We start from the raw sequence: 21,073 nt of genomic DNA, 5'->3' as shown, positions 1-21,073 counted from the left end.
AGGAGATCAAACCAGTCAATCCTAAAGGAAATCAGTCCTGAATATTCATTGGAAGGACTGATGCTGAAGCTGAAGCTCCAATACTTTGGCCATCTGATGGGAAGACTGACTCATTGGAAAAGACACTGATACTGGACAAGACTGACGGCAGGAAGAGAAAGAGGATGAGACAGAGGATGAAATGATTCAGCGGCATCACAGACTCAATGGACATGAGTTTGAGCAAGCTCCTGGAGTTGGTGATGAACAGGGAAGCCTGTCGTGCTGCAGTCCATGTGGCTGCCAAAAGTCAGACAGGACACTTCGACATGACTGTCTGACCAAACTGATTAACTGACCTATGAGAACTGTTCGCAGAAGGGCTGTTTGTAACTACTGAAAAGTGGAAACAACTTAGGTGTCCAACTACAGGATAATGGATAAACTGTAGTCTGTTTATTCAATGTAACACTATACCATGATTAAAATACAAATACTAGGCCCTGTGTGACAACAAAAAAGATAACAAAATGCTGAATAAAAAGAACATATTGGAAAAGATATGTAGGCATAATCACTTTAATATGAGCATTAAAATATGAAACTACTACATTTTATGTAGGAAGATATATATGTAGCAAAAATACAAAAATGTGGTGGGAGGGGAGGTGGGGGACAAAAATACCAATTTAGTATAGTGGCTACATCTGGGAGCATAAAAGCAGCTCAGTTCAGTTCAATTCAGTCAGTCAGTCGTGTCCAACTCTGCAACCCCATGGACTGCAGCACTCCAGGCTTCTCTCTCCATCACCAACTTCCAGAGCTTGCTCAAACTCATGTCCATCGAGCCAGTGATGCCATCCAACCAAGAGCCAGTACTGCCGTCCAACCATCTCATTCTCTCTCATCCCCTTCTCCTCCTACCTTCAATCTTTTCCAGTATCAGGGTCTTTTCCAATGAGTCAGTTCTTCCCATCAGGTAGCCAAAGTACTGGAGCTTCCGCTTCAGCATCAGTCCTTCCAATGAATATTCAGGACTGATTTTCTTTAGGACTGACTGGTTTGATCTCCTTGCTATCCATTCAAGGGACTCTCAAGAGTCTTCTCCAGCACCACAGTTCAAAAGCATTAATTTGTTGGCACTCAGCTTTCTTTATGGTCCAATCTTCACATCCATACATGACTACTAGAAAAACTGTATCTTTGAGTATTCAGACCTTTGTCGGCAAAGTCATGTCTCCGCTTTTTAATATGCTGTCTTGGCTTGCCACAGCTTTTCTTCCAAGGAGCAAGTGTCTTTTAATTTCATAGCTGCAGTTACCATCTGCAGTAATTTTGGAGCCCAAGAAGAGAAACTTTGTCACTGTTTCCATTGTTTCCCCATCTATTTGCCATGAAGTGATAGGACCAGATGCCACGATTTATGCTTTTTGAATGTTGAATTTTAAGCCAGCTTTTTCACTCTCTTCTTCCACTTTCATCAAGAGGCTCTTTAGTTCCTCTTCTCTTTCTGTCATTAGAGTGGCATCATTTGTATATCTGAAATTGTTGATATTTCTCCCTGCAATCTTGATTCCAGCTTGTGATTGATCCAGCCCGGCCTTTTGCATGATGTACTCCTCATACAAGTTAAATAAGCAGAGTAACAATATACAGCCTTCACGTACTCCTTTCTCAATTTGGAACCAGTCCGTTGTTCCATGTCCAGTTCTAACTGTTGCTTCTTGACCTGTATACAGATTTCCTAGGAGGCAGGTAAGGTGTCTGGTATCCCCATCTCTTGAAGAATTTTCCACACTTTGTTGTGATCCACACAGTCAAAGGCTTTAGTATAGTCAATGAAGCAGAAGTAGATGTTTTTCTGAAATTCTCTTGGTTTTTCTGTGATCTAGAAGATGTTGGCAATTTGATCTCTGGTTCCTCTGCCTTTTCTAAATCCTGCTAGAACATCTGGAAGTTCTCTATTCACATACTGTTGAAGCCTAGCTTGGAGAATTTTGAGCATTACTTTGCTAGCATGTGAGATGAGTACAACTGTGTGGTAGTTTGAACATTCTTTGGCATTGCCTTTTTTTGTGACTGGAATGAAAACTGACCTTTCAGATAGGAGCAGCTTAGTTGGGAAAGGCACAAGTTCAATTGAACTGAAGCTAGATGACTCTAGCTTTTCATTCTAGAAGCTACATGACAGATACACATTTCCATTATATTATTTCAAATATTTTTTATGTCTGAGGGGCTTCAAAATGATTTTAAGACAGCAATAACAAAAAAAGGAGTGGTTCTGCCAGGTCAGGACAGAGAAGTAACACTGGATTTGAAAAGATACAGATATAACAGATACAAAGAATAACCTTGGTAAGAACCACTTCAGTAGAGTAGTAGGGTATAAGAGACCACATGAAGGGAAAGAATGGGAGAGGTGAAAATGGAGACAACCAATATAGGCAGCTATATAGACAAGTTCTACTACAACATGGAGCAGAGAAAAACAGTACAGAGTTAGAAGGGGAAATGAATCAGTAGGACAAAAATTTTAAGATGGCTTAGGCTTGTTTGCATGGCAACAGGAGGAAGTCAGCAAAACAAAAGAACAGATATGCAGGAACCACAGCGCAGTTACAGAACCATAGTCCATAAAAAGGCAGAAGAAAATGAGGTACACAGGATTACAGGAGGGATCAACCTTAGATAGTGTCAGGCATTTAATTCCAGACCAGTATCTACAGCAGTATTTGAGCAAATATTACATCTATACATTAATGATAACAATGGCAACTAACAATTTTGAGCACTCATGTGACAGGTAGAAGTGTTCTAGTGACAGGTAGAAGTGTTCTAAACACTTTATCAACATTATCTCATTTAACCATTATGAAATCTCTAACAAGTAGGTAAAATTATTGTCCCCATTTTACACATTAGGAAACTAAGTTCAATGAGTTAATCATTTACCCAAGAATTTTCAGATAGCTCCATAGAGGCTGCCTAGATTTGCATTTCTCCATACATCCCCCACAAACAACACAGAACAATAAGAAAAACAAAATACAAAATCCATGCCCTCCATACAACTAGAAGCCACAGAATGCCCAGACTCCAAAATAACAGTAAGCAAAAAAGAAAAGACATCAAATCCCAATGAGTAATCACTCATGCTCCTGCCACAAGCCTTCACAAAGCGAGAGCAGTCCAACAAAAACTGAAGGACACAGAGAAGGAGCTTGCAGCCAGATTATAAAGTTAAGATTGCTTTATAACCACCAACAGAAAAAGTAAATCCCCCAGTTTTATAAATATTAAAGCATGATCCAGCCACTGACTGCTGGACAGGGACTTAAATGTACACATGATCTGAACTGGCTATCTTCAAAGTGGCTTTTAGAGGAGAAAAAGGCAAAAAGGAAGGGAAAGGCACCCTCTGGCAACAAGCAGGTGAAGAGGAAGAGAAGCAAAATGGGAAAAGTTAGCACCCTCAGGACAAGAAAGAACCAAGCAAAATCAGAAGTCAGGACTTTCCAGGTGGTCCAGTGGCCAAGAATCTGCCTACCATTGTAGGAGTCACAGGTTCAATCCTTGGTCCAGGAAGATTCCACATGCCTCAGAGCAGCTAAGCCCATATGCAACAACTACTGAGCCTGTACTCTGGAGCCCACAAGCCACAACTACCGAAGCCCACATATTCTAGGTCGTGCGTGCCACAGCTAGAGAGTAGCCCCTGCTCACCACAACTAGAGAAAGCCCTTGCACAGCAACAATGACCCAGTGCAGTCAAAGTGAATTTTTTTAAAAAAATCAGAGGACATACAAACACTCTCCTGACCACCATAAAAAAAAAATTATTAAAGAACTGGACTTTGCTACAGTGATAAAAGAGGTTGCCACTGAATTATGAATCTCATAAACTACCCAAAACCCACATAATGAATACACAAAAAGAAATCAATTATACACAAAGTTACAAAAAGATACATCTCAGCAAATGAATTACACCTCCAAAACAAACAAAAAGAAACAAAAGAAAACAATACTCCAAACAGAATTAAATATATATTCAAACAAAACTTTGAGGATATTTTTTTAAAAATCACCTTGAAACAGGAATTCAAAATGTACAAAGAAAAATTAGGCAAAATATAATGAGAAATGAAGTGAAGTGAAGTTGCTCAGTCGTGTCCAACTCTTTGCGACCCCATGGACTGTAGCCTACCAGGCTCCTCCCTCCATGGGATTCTCCAGGCAAGAGTACTGGAGTGGGTTGCCATTTCCTTCTCTAGGGGATCTTCCCGACCCAGGGATCGAACCCGGGTCTCCAGCATTCCAGGCAGATGCTTTAACCTCTGAGCCACCAAAATGAAAAGGATAATTAAATTCTACACAGTAAAAGGTACTTATATCCAAAATGAGGAGTAAACCCAACTGTCAAAGAAGAATAGACTCAAATGAAAATGTAGTAAGAGGTATTGAAGAAAGATGGAAAAGTAGTCAAGAAAATAAAAATGATAAAAATTTAAAGGGTCAAGAGAGGAAGCAATAGAAGTGGAAGACAAGTAAAAAAAGAATGACTTATATAAAACTGGAGTCCCCAGAGAAGAAAAACAAAAGCAAACAATCAAACAGAACTAACATTTGAAACTGTAATTGTTCAAAAGTGTCTAAAATTGTCCAAAAGTAAATGAAGATCTGAATCTACATATTGAAAAGGCATGCCAGGTATCTGGGAAAGTTAATCCAGAACAATCAAATCTGCAGTCGATCTTTTAAACTGTATGAGACTTCAAAGGAAAGAAAAAAAAGTCCTCTTAAACTCTCAAGGCAAAAAGATCAAATAACTTGCAAAGGCAAAGGAATTAGAATGGTGTCTACAATACACAAAGCAAGGCAATAATGGAACAGCCTTTTTTAAAAAATAAAGGTATGAACCAAGGATTTTATGCCCAGCCAACTATTCCTGTATCAAATGTAAAGACTATAAAAAATATTTCTAAATACACAAGACCTTAGGAATTCAGTACTTAAAAGTCACTCTTGAAAAATCTATTAACACTTCATTCACCCAAGAAATGACTGGGGAAACCAGCAAAAGGACTGATGTTAAGTATTTTCAGGTATTTAAATTATCAATGCTGGGAAAGATTGAAGGCAACGGCAGGAAGAGAAAAGGACGACAGAGGATGAGATGGTTGGATAGCATCACCAACTCAATAGACATGAGTTTGAGCAAGTTCTGTGAGTTGGTGACGGACAGGAAAGCCTGGCATGTTGCAGTCCATGGGGTCATAAAGAGTTGGACAAGACTGAGAGACTGAACTGAACTGAACTGAACTGTATCAAACACTAAAAAGGTGAAGATGACAGTGAAAGACTAATGTTTAAATATACATTATGACACAATGGAAATAATGCAACAAAAATGTGAAAAGGAAGGTAGAATGAGCTCATTGATTCTGTAATAGGCAACAGCTGGGATACCATTAAAAACTGACAAATCAGGTAGTAAAACAGTAAACAACTGAACAGGATGGTAAAATCACATAAAATAGTGTAAATAAGGAAAAAATGAAAAAGGAGTACATGAGATGATATAGTGTGACACCTTTCTAAATATACCTTTTGCCCAGGTATAGAGAACAAACACATGGACACCAGGTGGGGAGCAGGGGTGTGGGATGAATTGAGAGATTAGGATTGAAATACATACACTATTGATACTAAGCATAAAAGAGATAACTAATGAGAACGTATTGTATAGCTCAGGAAACTCTGTTAGTGCTCTGTGGTGACCTGAAAGGGAAGGAAATCCAAAAAAGAGGGATATATGTATACATATAGCTGATTAACTTTGCTGTACAGTGGAAACTAACACAACATTGTAAAGCAACTATACTCCAATAAAAATGAATTAAAACTCTAAGTAAATATACCTTTTTGTATGATTCTGACTTTTAGAACTATATTAACGTTCTACAGGCTTAGAAAAAGAATCAAAGTCAACAAGAATTGGGGAAGACCCAAAGTGAAATAAGTACAAACAAAAATAAGCCTAACTGTATGAAAAAATAACATGACCACACCAAAGGAGGAGGGAAGGAAAAAACTATTCACATAGTCAGTCTGAAACTATCTCTCCCATAATACTAACTAAGCACAAGAAGAAAAATAACTTTACAGAGGACAACACTAGCAGAGAGCATCTTTGTAACCTAAGTAACTTTGTAAAATAGTATTTTGACTACACACTACAATGCTAGACACCAAAAGAACAAGACATAAATATTATCCTCTCATTAGTATGCTTATTTTCCAAAAGGACATAGATTATCAATCCCAGAATTACTTTATGTGTACTGTGAGTGTGTACATGTTTGTGTGTGTGAATGTGTGTACTGTGTATAATGATACATATATAACTAGCTCTGTCATAAGAAGATCTAGAAGCAATGACACTCGAGTACCAAAAGGCACACCCAACACTCAGATTTTGGTCTCTAAATACCATTCTCCAATTAAAAAAAAAAACAACTGGCTCCTTGAAGAAATGGTTGACATGGGGAAGGTACCAAAAAATCTTGGAATACTTTGTATTGTCAGAAAGTAAGGAACTACACAAAAAATAATGGGGACATATCAAATGAACATAAGCACCAGCCTGAAGGGAAACACACTGGTCAAATGTGAGACAGTTAATACATCAAAATAAATTATAGTAAGTGTTTATATCCCTGAATTAATATAAGAATCTACAATCCATAGTGATATTAATTATTTGGGAAAGTTCTTCATTAAAGTAAAATTCTAACTATAAATATAGAAAGAATGATTGAAGCAGAAAAATCACCATTTGGCAAACACCATGGTAATAATTACTGCAGGGAAAAATCATTAATAGATGCTATTATCACTATTATGTACATCGCTATGTAAAAATAGAATGAGAAATATTCACATAGTCTCAAGGTATCTCCCCATATGATACTTATTAAACATGAGAAGAAAAACAGTAATTTTACAAAGGAGAGCCCCAGCAGGCACCACCTTAATCAGTGATCAAAAGTTAACAGCAGCAGTGATGGAAATATTCACATCAAGTCCTTTCCAATATGAAAAAATGGGAAAGGCACAACATCAGTTCTGTGGTATTCCTGTCCAAAAAAAACCACACAACCTGAATTCAATCATGAGAAAGAAACAAACAAACCCAAATTGGATCTTTCTACAAAATAACTTCTCAAAAATTGCAAGATAGTAAAAAGCATAGAAAAATTTAACCCATTCACATTAAAGACCACATAACACCACATGCAAAAATTTATCTAGGACTGAATCCCTGAACCAGAGAAAGGACATTAGTAAACAACTGATGAAATGTGAAAGGTCTGTATAGCCAAAACTATGGTTTTTCCAGTAGTCACGTACGGATGTGAGAGGTGGACCATAAAGAAGGCTGAGCACTGGAAAATTGATGCTTTTGAATTATGGTGCTGGCGAAGACTCTTGATACTACCCTGGAATGGAAGAAGATCAAACCAGTCAATCCTAAAGGAAATCAACCCTGAATATTTATTGGAAGGACCAATGCTGAAGCTGAAGCTCTAATGCTCTGGCTCCCTGATGCAAAGAGCCAACTCACTGGAAAAGACCCTGATGCTGGGAAAGATTGAAGGCAGGAGGAAAACAGGACAACAGAGGATGAAATGGTTGGATGGCATCACCAACTCAATGGACATGAGTTTGAGCAAACTCCAAGAGGTGGTGAAGGACAGGGAAGCCTGATGTGCTACAGTCCATGGGGTCCCAAAGGGTCAAACATGAGTTAGCAACTGAACAACAAAACAGTCTGTAGAGCAGATAATATTGTTGTTATCAGTATTGAGTTCCTGATTTTGATAACTATACTATAGGTATATAAAATATTAATATTGTGGGAATCTGATGAGGTTGCATGCAGAAATTTTTAAGCGTTTTATACAATAAAAGCATTCACATTTAAAAGTTAATAAAATAAAGTAAAAGTTGCCCAAAGCCACAAGTAAATGCCAGAAATGAGAACAGTCTTGTCCCAGAGTCCATACCACCCTGCTCCACTGCACTTTAGGACAACTAGACACAATTAAGGACTCACTCAAGTACTAGGAGCTATCCTAAATGTTTTATACCTGCTAACTTGCAGGTATGATAAGTATCATCATTATCATCATCTTCATGAGGCACAGAGAAATTAGGGTATATTTCCAATACCATACATCCAGTAAGGATTTCATATTAGAACTTGAACACTAGTCTGACCCCAGGATATGTTAGCTAATATCCTATAAGACACATGCTAGAAAAGAAAATAATGAGAAATCAATATACCCCTAAAAATTAAAGATATGATTATCAAAATTAAAAAAATTCAACACAGCATTAGAATTCAAGAATACCTCTCAGAAATTCAATAAAAGGGAGAAATAAGAAATATGAAGAATCAATCCAGCTAATCCAAGATAGTGCTAATACAATTACCAGGGGGAAAAAGAGAAATATATAGAAGAATATTATCAAGGAAATCATTTCAAAGAAAATTCCCCAGAGCTCAAGAGAAATGAGAGTATGCAAACTGAAAGGATCCGCTAAGGCTGACAGGGACAAATGAATGAAGACCCAGACCGAGACACACCCATCATTGGGAAACTTCAGATACCAAGGATAAAAAAGAAAACCTAAAAAACTTCCAGGAAAAAAAGCCCAAAATTAAAGTGGGTCACCCACAAGAGAATAAGAATCTGAATGAGATTTCTCTTCAGCAACACTAGGAAGACAAAAACAAAATGAAACACACGGGTATACATGCATACACAATGCAGTATAGCTTTTAACCTTTTTAGGAAAGTAATAGTCAACCTGGAACTGAACTGTCAAGTGTGAAGTTATAATACAGACATTTTTAGACACATAAAGGTATCTCAGAAAAATATTACTTCCCATTCATTACTACTTCACTTTAAAGAGAGAGAAATGTGCTATAATATACATTTATATTTATCCTTTCTTCCTTCAAGTAATGTGAAGATGTACTCCAACAAAACAAGATTAAAAAAAAAGAACACAAGCATATTTAGAAAATGGCAACCTAAGCCATAGAGCAATGAAGAGAAATGCAAAACTAACAGCTGTGCAGCAAACTCAGAAGGCAACCAGCTGAGAATGGAGCAAGAAGACAGAAGGATCTGGGGGCAAAAAGGGGGATTCCACACTACATATAGAGTGATCAAGAGTTTGGAGGGGAAAATGAGGATATGATAAAGATATATCATGTAAGAAAAAGAAGGGGGAAAATGAAAGCAATGAAAAACTACTGGAAACAAAAAAAGATACACAATGAAGTCATGATCCAAATGTAAAGTATCTGGTTCAAATTAGAACAAGAAATCAGTGGGTTTCATGAAGATAAGTGAAATGGATTATAAACAATAAAAAGAAAGATTAAGAAGCTAGTAGGTTTTTTTACGGAGAAGGCAATGGCACCCCACTCCAGTACTCTTGCCTGGAAAATCCCATGGACAGAGGAGCCTGGTAGGCTGCAGTCCATGAGGTCGCTAAGAGTCGGACATGACTGAGTGACTTCACTTTCACTTTTCACTCTCATGCACTGGAAAAGGAAATGGCAACCCACTCCAGTGTTCTTGCCTGGAGAATCCCAGGGATGGGAGAGCCTGGTAGGAGGCCGACTGTAGGGTCGCACAGAGTCGGACATGACTGAAGCGACTTAGCAGCAGCAGCAGCAGCAGCAGATTTTTTTAAGGCCTAAGAATCTCCTATTTTTTTTAAGAAAGTGTGAGAAACTCAAGGAAAAACAAAAAGCTATTTCAAAGTTATAATACACATCTGAAGGAAACTAAAAGGGAACGATTTTGAGGAACTGGTGACTTTCAAGAAAGAGCCATCCATTTGAACATCTCTTTAAGTGGTATGGAACCAAGACATTGGAAACAGAAAGAAAGAAATAGCTTTGCACTGAACAACATTTCCCTACTAATAATACAAAAGCTAAATATCAATTTTTAACAATTCGAGTCAACTTGCAAGTATCAAGCATAGGAAAGTTAATCTGATTACAGAATAAACAAAAACGTTATAAAACTTGATGTTGTCAAAATAAAACTAGAACCAACCCAAGATGAGAGGCAGAAAGAATAGAGATGAAAAGGTAGGGCATACCTGTGGAAGTGAGAACAGGTGATTATTGCTTTTCATTATAAATCTTTTATTCTATAGGCATTATTTTGAGAAAAATATCTTCGAATGTTTTAAGGGGTAAGCTGTTACCAGTGCCAATGCTACAAAGAGGCTACGTGAGAAGGAGCTAGATTTCACCTCTAATGTCACAGATAGCCTTGAAAAGGACCATTTCACTAGAATACAGGAATGGAAACCAGAGTATGGCGGGTCGGGAAATGAAAACTTACAAGTATATCCAGCAGAACTCTAAGGACAGAAGAAAAGAAAGATTGCTAACAGAGGAATTAAAAGGAAAGGGAAGGTTGTTGTTGCTATTTTTATTGACATGGGGGAAAAAAACCTGAGCATGTTTTTAATCTGACTGAGGTGAAGAGGGGATGATAGGTGATGAAATCCAGAGTAGAGGGTGAGGAATCAGCCTTGTAGAGAAGAAAGGATATCTATTGTGAAATGCAAAGAAACCAGGTAGGGAGGGGGCTTCCCTGGTGGCTCAGCAGTCAAGAATCTGCCTGCCCTTTGTCACAAAGAGTCAGACATGACTGAGTGACTAAGCGTGCAAGAGGCAGGCAGGATGAGACAGCGAAGCAGAAAGGTGGTGAGATCCAGCTAACAGGGTCACAGAGAGCTTCTGTCTACCAACAAAGTTTATTTTGACCACTCTCAGTACACTGCAAGTTCAACTGAAAAACAATCAAATGGGAAACTTGGCGGGGGGGAAACACAAAAATTAGCTGACATTAGAGATTATGCCATCCAAAGCTGGCATCATCCAAAGCTGGGTGATCAACGTAAAAATGTATGTGCCAAAATCAGTACTTTAAATTTGGGGATAACATCAGCTGTATCCTCTGAAGTATGAATTAAGGTCACTATCTTCTGTATTTCAATTCTAGGACTACTTTTTTCCCCTGTGTTCTGTGTTTTTCAAATTAATCTACTTACTATGGTAGGTTGTTGTTTGGCTACTAAATATTACAAATAGAAATCTATGTTGTTGACAGATTTTTAAAATGTACCTTGAATAACCAATTCTTTTTCAAACGAGTTACATGAATTAACAGGGAAAAATGGTTGACGTTATTTCAAAATGTAGAGGCCTTAGCAAAATTTATCCAGTGCTTTTTGCTTTTTAAATTTCTATTAATGACCTTCTATCCTAAAGTGATTCTCCCTCTGGGCAATTATGCTGCTGAAACAGTATTATGTTACTCCATGTCTGGCTTACCCTAAGTAACCTGAAGCCTACAGGCAGATTTTAATAAAATGAATACATATTTTTCCTCCAAAGGTTTGACTTTAAATTATAACCACAAAAATATGTACCGTCATTAAAAATGAAGCCATAGCAAAGGGTATTTTGAAGCAAGCTGACTAGGTTAAAAAGTCCTGGGAACAGAACTAGACCTGTGATGACCACTGGATATGCAAGGGTCATCACTAAGGCAGCCCCAGCTTAGGAACACGAGGATGGCAGGGGAAAATCTCAATGAGCTTAAAGGGAAGTATTTGTTGAGCAGTTTCCATTGTGTGTCCTGGATTCCTGGAGCATGATATGGGCAGTCTCGACCGAAACACCACGCAAACCAGACTGAAGGCTGTTTACAATACCCTGGGCAACCTGAAACTTTGAGATTTCAACAATGCCATCAACTGACTAAAACGTTCTGAGTAATGTCATCAACTGTGATTTATGACCTCACATGAATGTGTTTCTAGCTTATAAATAGGCTACCACTGATCCCTTTTATCTCACACATAATCAAAATAATGAATCTGTGGTCTTGGTATCAGTCAGTATTAAAAAATTACAAAGCACGTTTTAGAGTTGAAATAAAACTTTATTTCCATCATCTCATCAGCCACCTTGCTGTATCAGTCTACAATCATTGCCATTCTGCCTATCTCTGGTCCTCAGTAAGCCTTACTCATTAGTCTTACCCTTGTCTCTAGAAGACTTCCTAAATCACAGCCTATTCGTGTACCCTTGGTATAGTCTTAGATGTATCTTTCAGGATAACATTGCTATGCTTTTTTTCTATGTTGGTGCACCCACATATGTTGTGTTCACACTCTGAGTATTTATTATTCTGATCTACTCTTTGATCCACACTCTCGCATGCTGACATTTCTCTCAGGTTGAAATCCAGATTTCACTTCTGGATTAGCTTTCTTCTAAGCTATCCTAATGAAACTGCTCTGTACTTTTAAACATGAACTGCTTGCTTTGTTTCTTAGAGGAAGGAAACTTCTTCCCCTAAGAATTACCAGTAACACTGGTTTCATTCAAATCTTTGCTTCTGAGCTCTTAAGAACTGGCTTTTATTACACTCAAACTTTTAGTTTTCTATTAGGTTCCACTCTCTAGATACCAGTTTGCTTCTTCCCTACTCTACTTTTCCTCAGTTCTTGGCTGCTTAAATTGTTTCTAGAACAGGCTGTCCTTCTCCAACTTTTCCACTTAAAAATTCTGATTATCTAAAATTTAATTCCATTTTCTTATATTTTCTAATTCATATATGCACTGTATCACTGAGGAAGCTGAAATCAAGTATATTTTACTCATCAGCTAAAAAGTTCAGCACACACATACACACAAGTACAGAAGAAAAGAAAAAACCTAAATAAATTCTGGTTCTCTTTCTTATCTAGTTTAAGCGTTATAATCCAATGACTCTGCTCAAATTGAACTCTATGAATAACCAGAAGCATCCATCACTGTCACAAAGAGATATTAGGAAGGAAAAAGGCAGGAAGTGTATGCACAATCCATGCACATATATTTAAATTACATATTGCCCAAGAGTTTTCCCTCATAAAAGTAAACAACTTTTCTGTAAATGGTACTTACATGTGTATATGACACACAATTAACTTGCTCCCAAGTTAATGGTTTAAACAGCTAAAAATCAAAACTTTAGAAACCAGGCTTGATTTTCATGAGTCGTAGGCCATAAAACCAAACATTCCACAGAAACAAATGAAGACAAAAGCTATTGATCGCACTGTGTGTCGAATTTGACATGGATCATCCTAACAGACCACAACCGAAAAGTACAACAGGCAAAAGAAGAACCCGTGTCAAACCATTGTCATGGGGAGTGATACACAGAGGGAACGACAGTAGGGGATGGGGACAAAGAAAGAAACGTGAAAGAAATCCAGAAGAGGCTTTTACGAACCAATAACGATCAAAGAGTCGGACACGACAGAGCGACTAACACACTGGCCAACGACCAACAGCCACACTTGCCAAGATCTGGGTGATATAATTAACTCTTTGCGTTGGAGGGCAAAATAAAGCCAAACAACAGGAACTCCATAAAAGTAACATGTCTTCCCCTAAATCCCGAAGAAAGCAATTCACCATTAAAATGTCTCTGATGTACAATGACAAAGTGACGCAATTAGCCACCTTGAAGATCAACCCTAAACAAAACAGCAAAGACTTACACCCAGAGTAAATGAAAACTTGAAGGAAGTTACAGAGGCACAACAGGAGAAACATCTTCCTAACAGTCAGCCTTCTACCATATTGTCCTATTATTTCAGATATTCATGCAGAGAATAAATAGTCAAATCAATGATGACCCAGAAAACATATTTTCATTCAATGGAATTTGGCCTCAATGGCTTCTTGGATCTCTTTTCTCAAAAAAAGAGGATATAATTTTACATACAGAAAACAATCAAGAAACATACCTGTGTTTTCCTTAGCAATGACAGAGGTCAAAAGGAAAAGCTTAAGATTCATAGACAAAGAATATTCTGAACTGATACAAACTGCATTAGCTGGAAGAGAATATTTATAAAACTAATTCTTTCAGACAACTTTGACACTGAATTGAGTATGGTACACGATACTTCAAATCCCTGATCTCCTTAGGACCACAGGTTCAAACATGCATAGGTGATTTTATTTGCCTAAAACAACAGATGGCTTCCCAGGTGGCACCAGTGGTAAAGAACCTGCCAATGCAGGAAATGTGAAAGATGTGGGTTCCATCCCTGGGTTAGGAAGATGCCCTGGAGAAAGGAATGGCTACTCACTCTGGTATTCTTGCCTGGAAAATCCCCTGGACAGAGGAGCCCGGAGGGCTACAGTCCACAGGGTCACAAAGAGTCAGACGTGACTGAAGCAGCTGAGCACACACACACACAAAACCCCAGATAAACTGATGCCACACAGCTAAGTGTAGGAAGTTGAAAGAAATCTCATTCCAAGAAAAGTGATGTTTTCTTTTAAAGCAGCAACACTGTGCTTTTAGCCAAACAAATACTTAGCCATCTTATTATTCCAGGCACAAATGGTCATTTCAGAGACACCTGTGAATTGAGCAGAGCCCTGAAATGTTCTCCCACCAGATGCTTGATTTTTCTTTTCTTCCCTTACCTGATAATGAGCCTGGGCTTGCTGCGCTGAGTTCAAGGTGACATTGCAGAGCTTGCAGTACAGGGGCTTACATAGCTCCTCCAGGGCAGTGTCTTGTTCCCCTCCCTTAGGTGGCTCTTCTTCCCCAGCCAAAGGCAAGGAAGCCTCCTGCCCAAAAGGCTTCTGTGGTGGAAGCTGCAAGGCTCCTGTAGACCTGGCGGCCACTGACATAGGAGGAGAGGGTGAGGGCCGCTTAGGCGGAGGAAGCCCGGCGTGTTGCAAGAGGATCATTGGGTAGAAAAGCCTTGGGCATCATCCAAAGGATGAGGAGAAGTCGGGTCTTCAAATCTGAATCAACAGCAAATATTGAAAAAAAAAACTTAAAAACGTGTCATCAGCAATATGACATGTAAATGACCACATCATAGGTTCCTTCCTCTACTTCTCCAAACCATCTTTGAGACTCTCTTTCTTTTCCCTCATCCAGCACATTTACCCCATCTGTTAATCCACATTGACACAACGCTCTTCCACTGAGAAGAGCTTTATGGATTTGGCTTGATTTTGCCTGGCACAGCTCCAACTGCAGTCCCTCTGGCCCATGAACATTAATAGCATTGCATCCATGGCTAATTAAATCTAAAAGTCACATGACTGACATGAACATCAAAGGTCACCCAGTCCAGACCCCTTCCCCCAGGCACACTTAAAACACTCTTGATGATAATCATACATAGTCAAAAAAAAAAAAAAAAAAAAAAACACCAGCACAGAACCTTAGTAAATATCCCCTTTTCATGCAAACTAGTATTTCCACCCAAATAATATCAAAAACAGTGAAATCAAGAGTGTCACTGCTCAAACCACTGCAAACATGTCTAGAACTAGCTTAACTATCCAAGAACTCTATATATCTAATACCTAATATTAGACATATACTCTGATATCTTAGAAAAACTGTTGAGTCACTAAATGTGACAAAAATAAATAAACATGTACCTTCTGATCAACTAGTGAAAAGTGAAAGTAAAGTCGCTCAGTCGTGTCCGACTCTTGGCGACCCTGTGGACTGTAACCTACCAGGCTCCTCCGTCCATGGGATTCTCCAGGCAAGAATACTGGAGTGGGTGGCCATTTCCTTCTCCAGGGATTCTTCCCAATCCAGGGATTGAATCCGGGTCTCCCGCCTTGCAGGCAGATGCTTTAACCTCTGAGCCACCAGGGAAGCCAACTGCTGCTGCTGTTGCTGCTAAGTCACTTCAGTCATGTTCAACTCTTTGCGACCCCATAGACAGCAGTCCACCAGTTTCCCCTGTCCCTGGGATTCTCCAGGCAAGAACACTGGAGTGGGTTGCCATTTCCTTCTCCAATGCATGAAAGTGAAAAGTGAAAGTGAAGTCACTCAGCCGTGTCCGACCCTCAGAGACCCCATGGACTGCAGCCTTCCAGGCTCCTCTGTCCATGGGATTTTCCAGGCAAGAGTACTGGAGTGGGTTGCCATTGCCTTCTCCAGGGAAGCCAACTAGTAACACCGAAATAATTGATCCAATGAATCTTCAAAGTGGAGGTTGCAAACAAACAACCTGAAGGCCACATGCAGCCACAGATGTGCTCTGTTTGGAATATACAGTGCTTCATTTTGCTTTCATTTTTAAGTTGAATTGGTTGTCAACATTTCAAAATCAAAACATTTGTGGCTCCTCTTGATAAAAGGGGGATCTGACAACACTTGGACCATAGTCCTACCTGGGCAACAATAGCTAATTAGTATTGAGAGGCACTGTCCTGGGTACCCAAGCTTGTCTTCTCTAGGCCACCTCAAGTGCCCACTCAGCCTGCTGCTTCTATTCATATTATATGCCTGTGCCCCACAGGCTCAAATTGAAGACCCCACCTCATGTAGCCTTAGATTGTATTCATTAGTCTTCTATAAAATCAGAGTATTTTCTTTCTCTCTCTAGAGGTAAATTTTGAGATAAGGATTTTAATTTGGGTTAATTGGAATCGTGGAAACTCAAAGCACATAGTGTGGTTCATTTTGAGATACTCAAGATTAGAAGTTGCCATCTGGGTCAGAGGCAGGAGAAACGGGTAAAACTGAAGTGGGACTGGAACATATTGGGTCTTTTCTGAGGGAAACAATAGAGACTATAAGGGAAAGCAAATAGTTGAAAAGACTGAGGAACTAGAATTATACTGGGGCCCTGGCAGTATGATCCAGTACCCCACTGGACGCTTACTTCATGCACTGTTTGATGCAGGTAATTCTCCAGGCCAGAATACTGGAGTGAGTAGCCTTTCCCTTCTCCAGGGAATCTTCCCAACCCAGGAATCAAACCCAGGTCTCCTGCACTGCAGGCGGATTCTTTACCACAAGTGAAGCCACAAGTGAAGCCCAAGAATACTGGAGTGCGTACCTCTCCCTTCTCCAGCGGATCTTCCTGATCCAGGAATTGAAATGGGGTCTCCTGAATTGCAGGTTGATTTCTTTACCAACTGAGCTATGAGGGAAGCCCCTAGCCCTGAGTATCTCAAAATGAACCACACTATGTGCTTTGAGTTCCCACGATTCTAATGAACCCAAATTAAAATCCTTATCTCAAAATCCTCTATTCCTTCCACTTTCAATACTATTAAAACCTCTTTTAGGTCAATAAAATATAGCTATTTTAAGTGCCAAAATTCTCCATCTACAACAGAAAAGTATATTTTTTTACGATAATAGATTTACTAAAATCAACCAAGAAGAATTTTGAAAAGTTAAGTCTCTTTTACCACCTTTAGTAATTGCAACCAAATAACAGTTTTTGTACTAAATTCAGGCTCTTAGAGCAGGAGAGGTTATCAGTGCAATGGGAAAACAATGTACTAAATAGCAAAGTACATACATCATTGATTAGTCATAGTATTCAACAATATTTCTCATTAAGCATAATATTTAGAAAAACAATGTTATTTTACTCTCAAGCAGAAATATGTTGTCCATACCTCTGAGAATATTTTATAAAAAGCAGTACAGATTTAGAACATTTAAAAAGTCAGGTTCTCTATAATCATATTATTCCTCTCAATTAAACCAAGTGAAGACATTCAGAAAGCAAAGGCAAATACGGATATTTTAAAAAAGAAAACTATGGGGACAAAGACCACTTTTTAAAAAGTTTAACTAATCATGACAATTAGTAATATTAAAAGACTACATATACCACCTGTACAGAAACAAAAGGATACCAAAGTGCCTATGACAAGCTGCCAGCTCAGAGAGAAATGGTGAAGAGGGATGTTAGAACATCTGGATAAAGGAAATAAGCAATATAAAGAGAAAATCAAATGTTACCAATGGCCTAGACATGTCTGGACTTGTTTTATAAAAGTTCACTCCCACTTGAGGAAATACCAGCATGTGTCTCCCCCAGCTACAGGCTTCCATCAAAATAAAGGCCTGATAAAATCTCTTGAATTGAAGAAAAAATTCTCATACAGTACAGACTTACCCATTATCACATTTTACCTTTTAATGTTTAAAGAATAGCTAGATAGTCCGAAATTCTTTCTTGTAATATTTAACAATCAAAATTTCAACTCCCCCAAAAGTATCTATGCAAGACAATTACATCAGGTATTACTATACTTGCAAAAAAAAAAAAAAAACTAGCATAAAATAAAAATCTAAAAACGAAGCCTTCAGTGAAAGCAGATATGGTGGAATATAAAGAGGTTCAAAGCATATAGGACTCAAGTCTGTTCAACTATTGCATTAGATTAAAAGAAACTAACTTGATGCCTGATGTAAATAAAATATTCCTCAGATCATAAAAGCCATTCAATTTGATGCTTGAAGTAGCATAAATGAAGGATTTATGGTGGTTAATGTCCTGGTATGGAAGGGGTGGAGGGGACAATAAAAAAACATCAAATCTTCTCAGTCTACCCTGTTTAAAAGAAAAGGAATGATCATGTAGCATAGTTTTCATGATTGAACTGGGGCCTACTCTTCACATACCGCATTAAAGACAACCACTTTCTCATTTGGAGAAATCTTCGGGGGAAAGAAAACACAATAAGGGAACAGGTTTTACTAGCACCTCAGGAAACTAGGGAAGTCTGCAACTGGGGATTCCGAAAATGAGGGAAAGACGGTGAGCATTATTCAAAGGTCATCAGAACACAGCGAGAAGGAATGAGAGAGGAAAATAGAACAATAATCAGTTGTAAGGTATATCACAGAAGGAAGACCCAAAAGAACGCAAGAACCTGGGAAGAAGAGGCCTTGGTGAACTGGTGAATGTTTCCAGTCTCAGTTATGACGGGTCCGAATCCTAGGAAACCTTTCACGTATTTGAATCACAGCTACATATACTTCAGCATCGCCCACATATATCTTAAATTTCTAAAACATGCATGCATACATAAGAGAGCGCACTCACACACACATACACACACATACACACACACATACACACACACGCACGCACGCACCTCAATCCCGTGAGGATGCCATCACGAAAGATGGAATCCCGGGTCTCCCACGGGGCGGGGGCAAGCGCTAGGGCCAAGGCAGCCGCACGCCTAGAGGATCCAAACAGTACACGTGAAATGCTTTAAAAACAAACAAATAAATAAAAGCACCGCAAGCTGGTCACGTGGAGGGCAGGTGGAAAGACCGCACCGGAAAGGAACTGCTAGCCTGGTCGCTCCGGTGCTCGTCCTAAATGCCCCGAGGCTCGCGATCGCCGGCACTTACCGGAACCCCCGGGACGCGCCGGGAGTCTGGGCGCCGCGCCTGCCCCGGACGCCCGCCGCCGTCCGTCCTCCACGCCCGGCTCGGCCCGATTCTACTCCGCCTCCCTCCGCGCAACTTTCTCGCCTGGCCCGGCAGAGCCCCCTCCACAGCTGAAGGCTGACTGTCAAAAGTCAGTCCAAACGGACCCACAGGGAAACAGCTGCAGGAAGTGACTGCGGAATCGGGAGGCGGCGGAGGAGGAGACTGAAGGCGCCGGCCCGGCGTCGCCAGTGCGCATGTGCCTGGTGGAGCAGGGCCCGCGGCAGCGGCGGAGGCTCCAGCACGCTGGGAGGGTGGGGTGCGCACCCGGCAGGTGCGGGGACTGTGAGCGCAGCGGCTCTGAGCAGGCGTGGGGAACAAAGGCACGAGTCGCAGGGAGGACGCACCACTGCCAGTCTTAAGAGTTTGTTCATCCTATAACCTGGAAAGTTGATCCAGAGCAGAAAGCTGGGCAGAGTTTTCGCAACTTTCATCTCGTGTCACTGAGATCCAAACCCTTTTTCATTCCAGCCCTGCCCTCGTCCGCTGATTGCCTAAGAGTGGCAGAGGGGAGCTGCCAGAATGTCCAGGATCGTCCCACCTGCTGCGACAGAACCTTTAAACTGCTCCTTTCTCCAGGATGAAGAAAAAATAGCGCGCGGCCGCCAGCTCAGGTCTCCATTCAAGAAAACATACACGCAGACTTGCCCTCTACGCAACAGCAGAATTAGCGAGATAGAGATCTTCTCTGGCACACCACCACTCCCCACCCCACCCTCAACCTCACCTGCATGACAGGAAAGACTAGGAAGAGATTGGCTAAGGCTATCATGTCACATCCTCTCATAGTCAACCTCAGCGCATTCAGGGTTGACATTGAGAGATGAGCTGAGCCAAGTATTAATATTAAAATTCCGTTAACTTGTCAATTTTTCCATAGGACCATTTGGGGGTAAAATATTCGTAAAATAAATTTTGACCATTTTTAAGTGTTTAGTTCAGTGATATTAAGTACATTCACAACATTATGTGCTTACTTTTTAAGCATTACAGTAAGTCCCCTATATATGAGCCTTCCAGTTGAGAGCTTTCAAAGATGCCAGCATGGGTTCCATGAACCTCAGGTTTGGGTGAAATTGTAGCTTGTGCTCTATTTCCTATTGCTGAGGATCTTTCAGCTCTTCCGTCTCCCACCTCGTCTCCCTCCTCTAGTCAGTAGCTCTTCTTGTCTGTTCACTGGATGCCAGGCCCTGTATGGGTGCTATTATAGTGTACTACCTTACTTTTCAAGGTACTGTACTGTAAGATTTCAAATGTTTTCTTTATTCTTTGTGTTTGTTTATTTTTATGTATTATTAGAAAAGTATTATAAACCGATTACAGTACACTACTATATAGCTGACCGTGTTCTTTGGGTACCTAGGCTAACTTTGTTGGACTTACAAACTTGCTGTCAGAATGGAACTTGTTCATATGTAGGGGACTTACTCTAAATAAAATATCAAGGAGACCTATTTATAGCAAGATGTACCCTCAGTTCAGTTCACTCGCTCAGTCGTGTCCGACTCTTTGCAACCCCATGAATTGCAGCACGCCAGACCTCCCTGTCCATCACCAACTCCCAGAGTTCACTCAAACTCACATCCATTGAGTCAATGATGCCATCCAGCCATCTCATCCTCTGTTGTCCCCTTCTCCTACTGCCTCCAATCCCTCCCAGCATCAGAGTCTTTTCCAATGAG

The 21,073-nt window shown here is 39.9% G+C and overlaps 1 protein-coding gene across 3 annotated transcripts in view; it reads right to left on the bottom strand.

Moving 5' to 3' along the window:
* Positions 1-19,571, bottom strand: part of ZMAT3 (zinc finger matrin-type 3) — a 39,917-nt gene extending 20,346 nt beyond the window's left edge. Inside the window, exons 1-2 of one of the 3 annotated variants that reach the window (XM_018047588.1) lie at positions 19,314-19,571; positions 14,591-14,917 (exon numbers count right to left, since the gene is read on the bottom strand). In XM_018047588.1, the coding sequence (XP_017903077.1) occupies positions 14,591-14,860 (270 nt within the window). In that variant the 5' untranslated portion in view covers positions 14,861-14,917; positions 19,314-19,571. Of the gene's footprint in view, positions 1-14,590; positions 14,918-19,048; positions 19,230-19,313 lie in introns of those variants that run through there. The other 2 variants (XM_018047597.1, XM_005675290.3) reach the window with 2 other exon arrangements.

The sequence above is a fragment of the Capra hircus genome, chromosome 1, assembly GCF_001704415.2.
Source record: "Capra hircus breed San Clemente chromosome 1, ASM170441v1, whole genome shotgun sequence".
NCBI classification, from domain to species: domain Eukaryota; kingdom Metazoa; phylum Chordata; class Mammalia; order Artiodactyla; family Bovidae; genus Capra; species Capra hircus.
The sequence above is the reverse complement of the archived record's forward strand: the minus strand, read 5'-3'. Positions and strand labels throughout refer to the sequence as shown.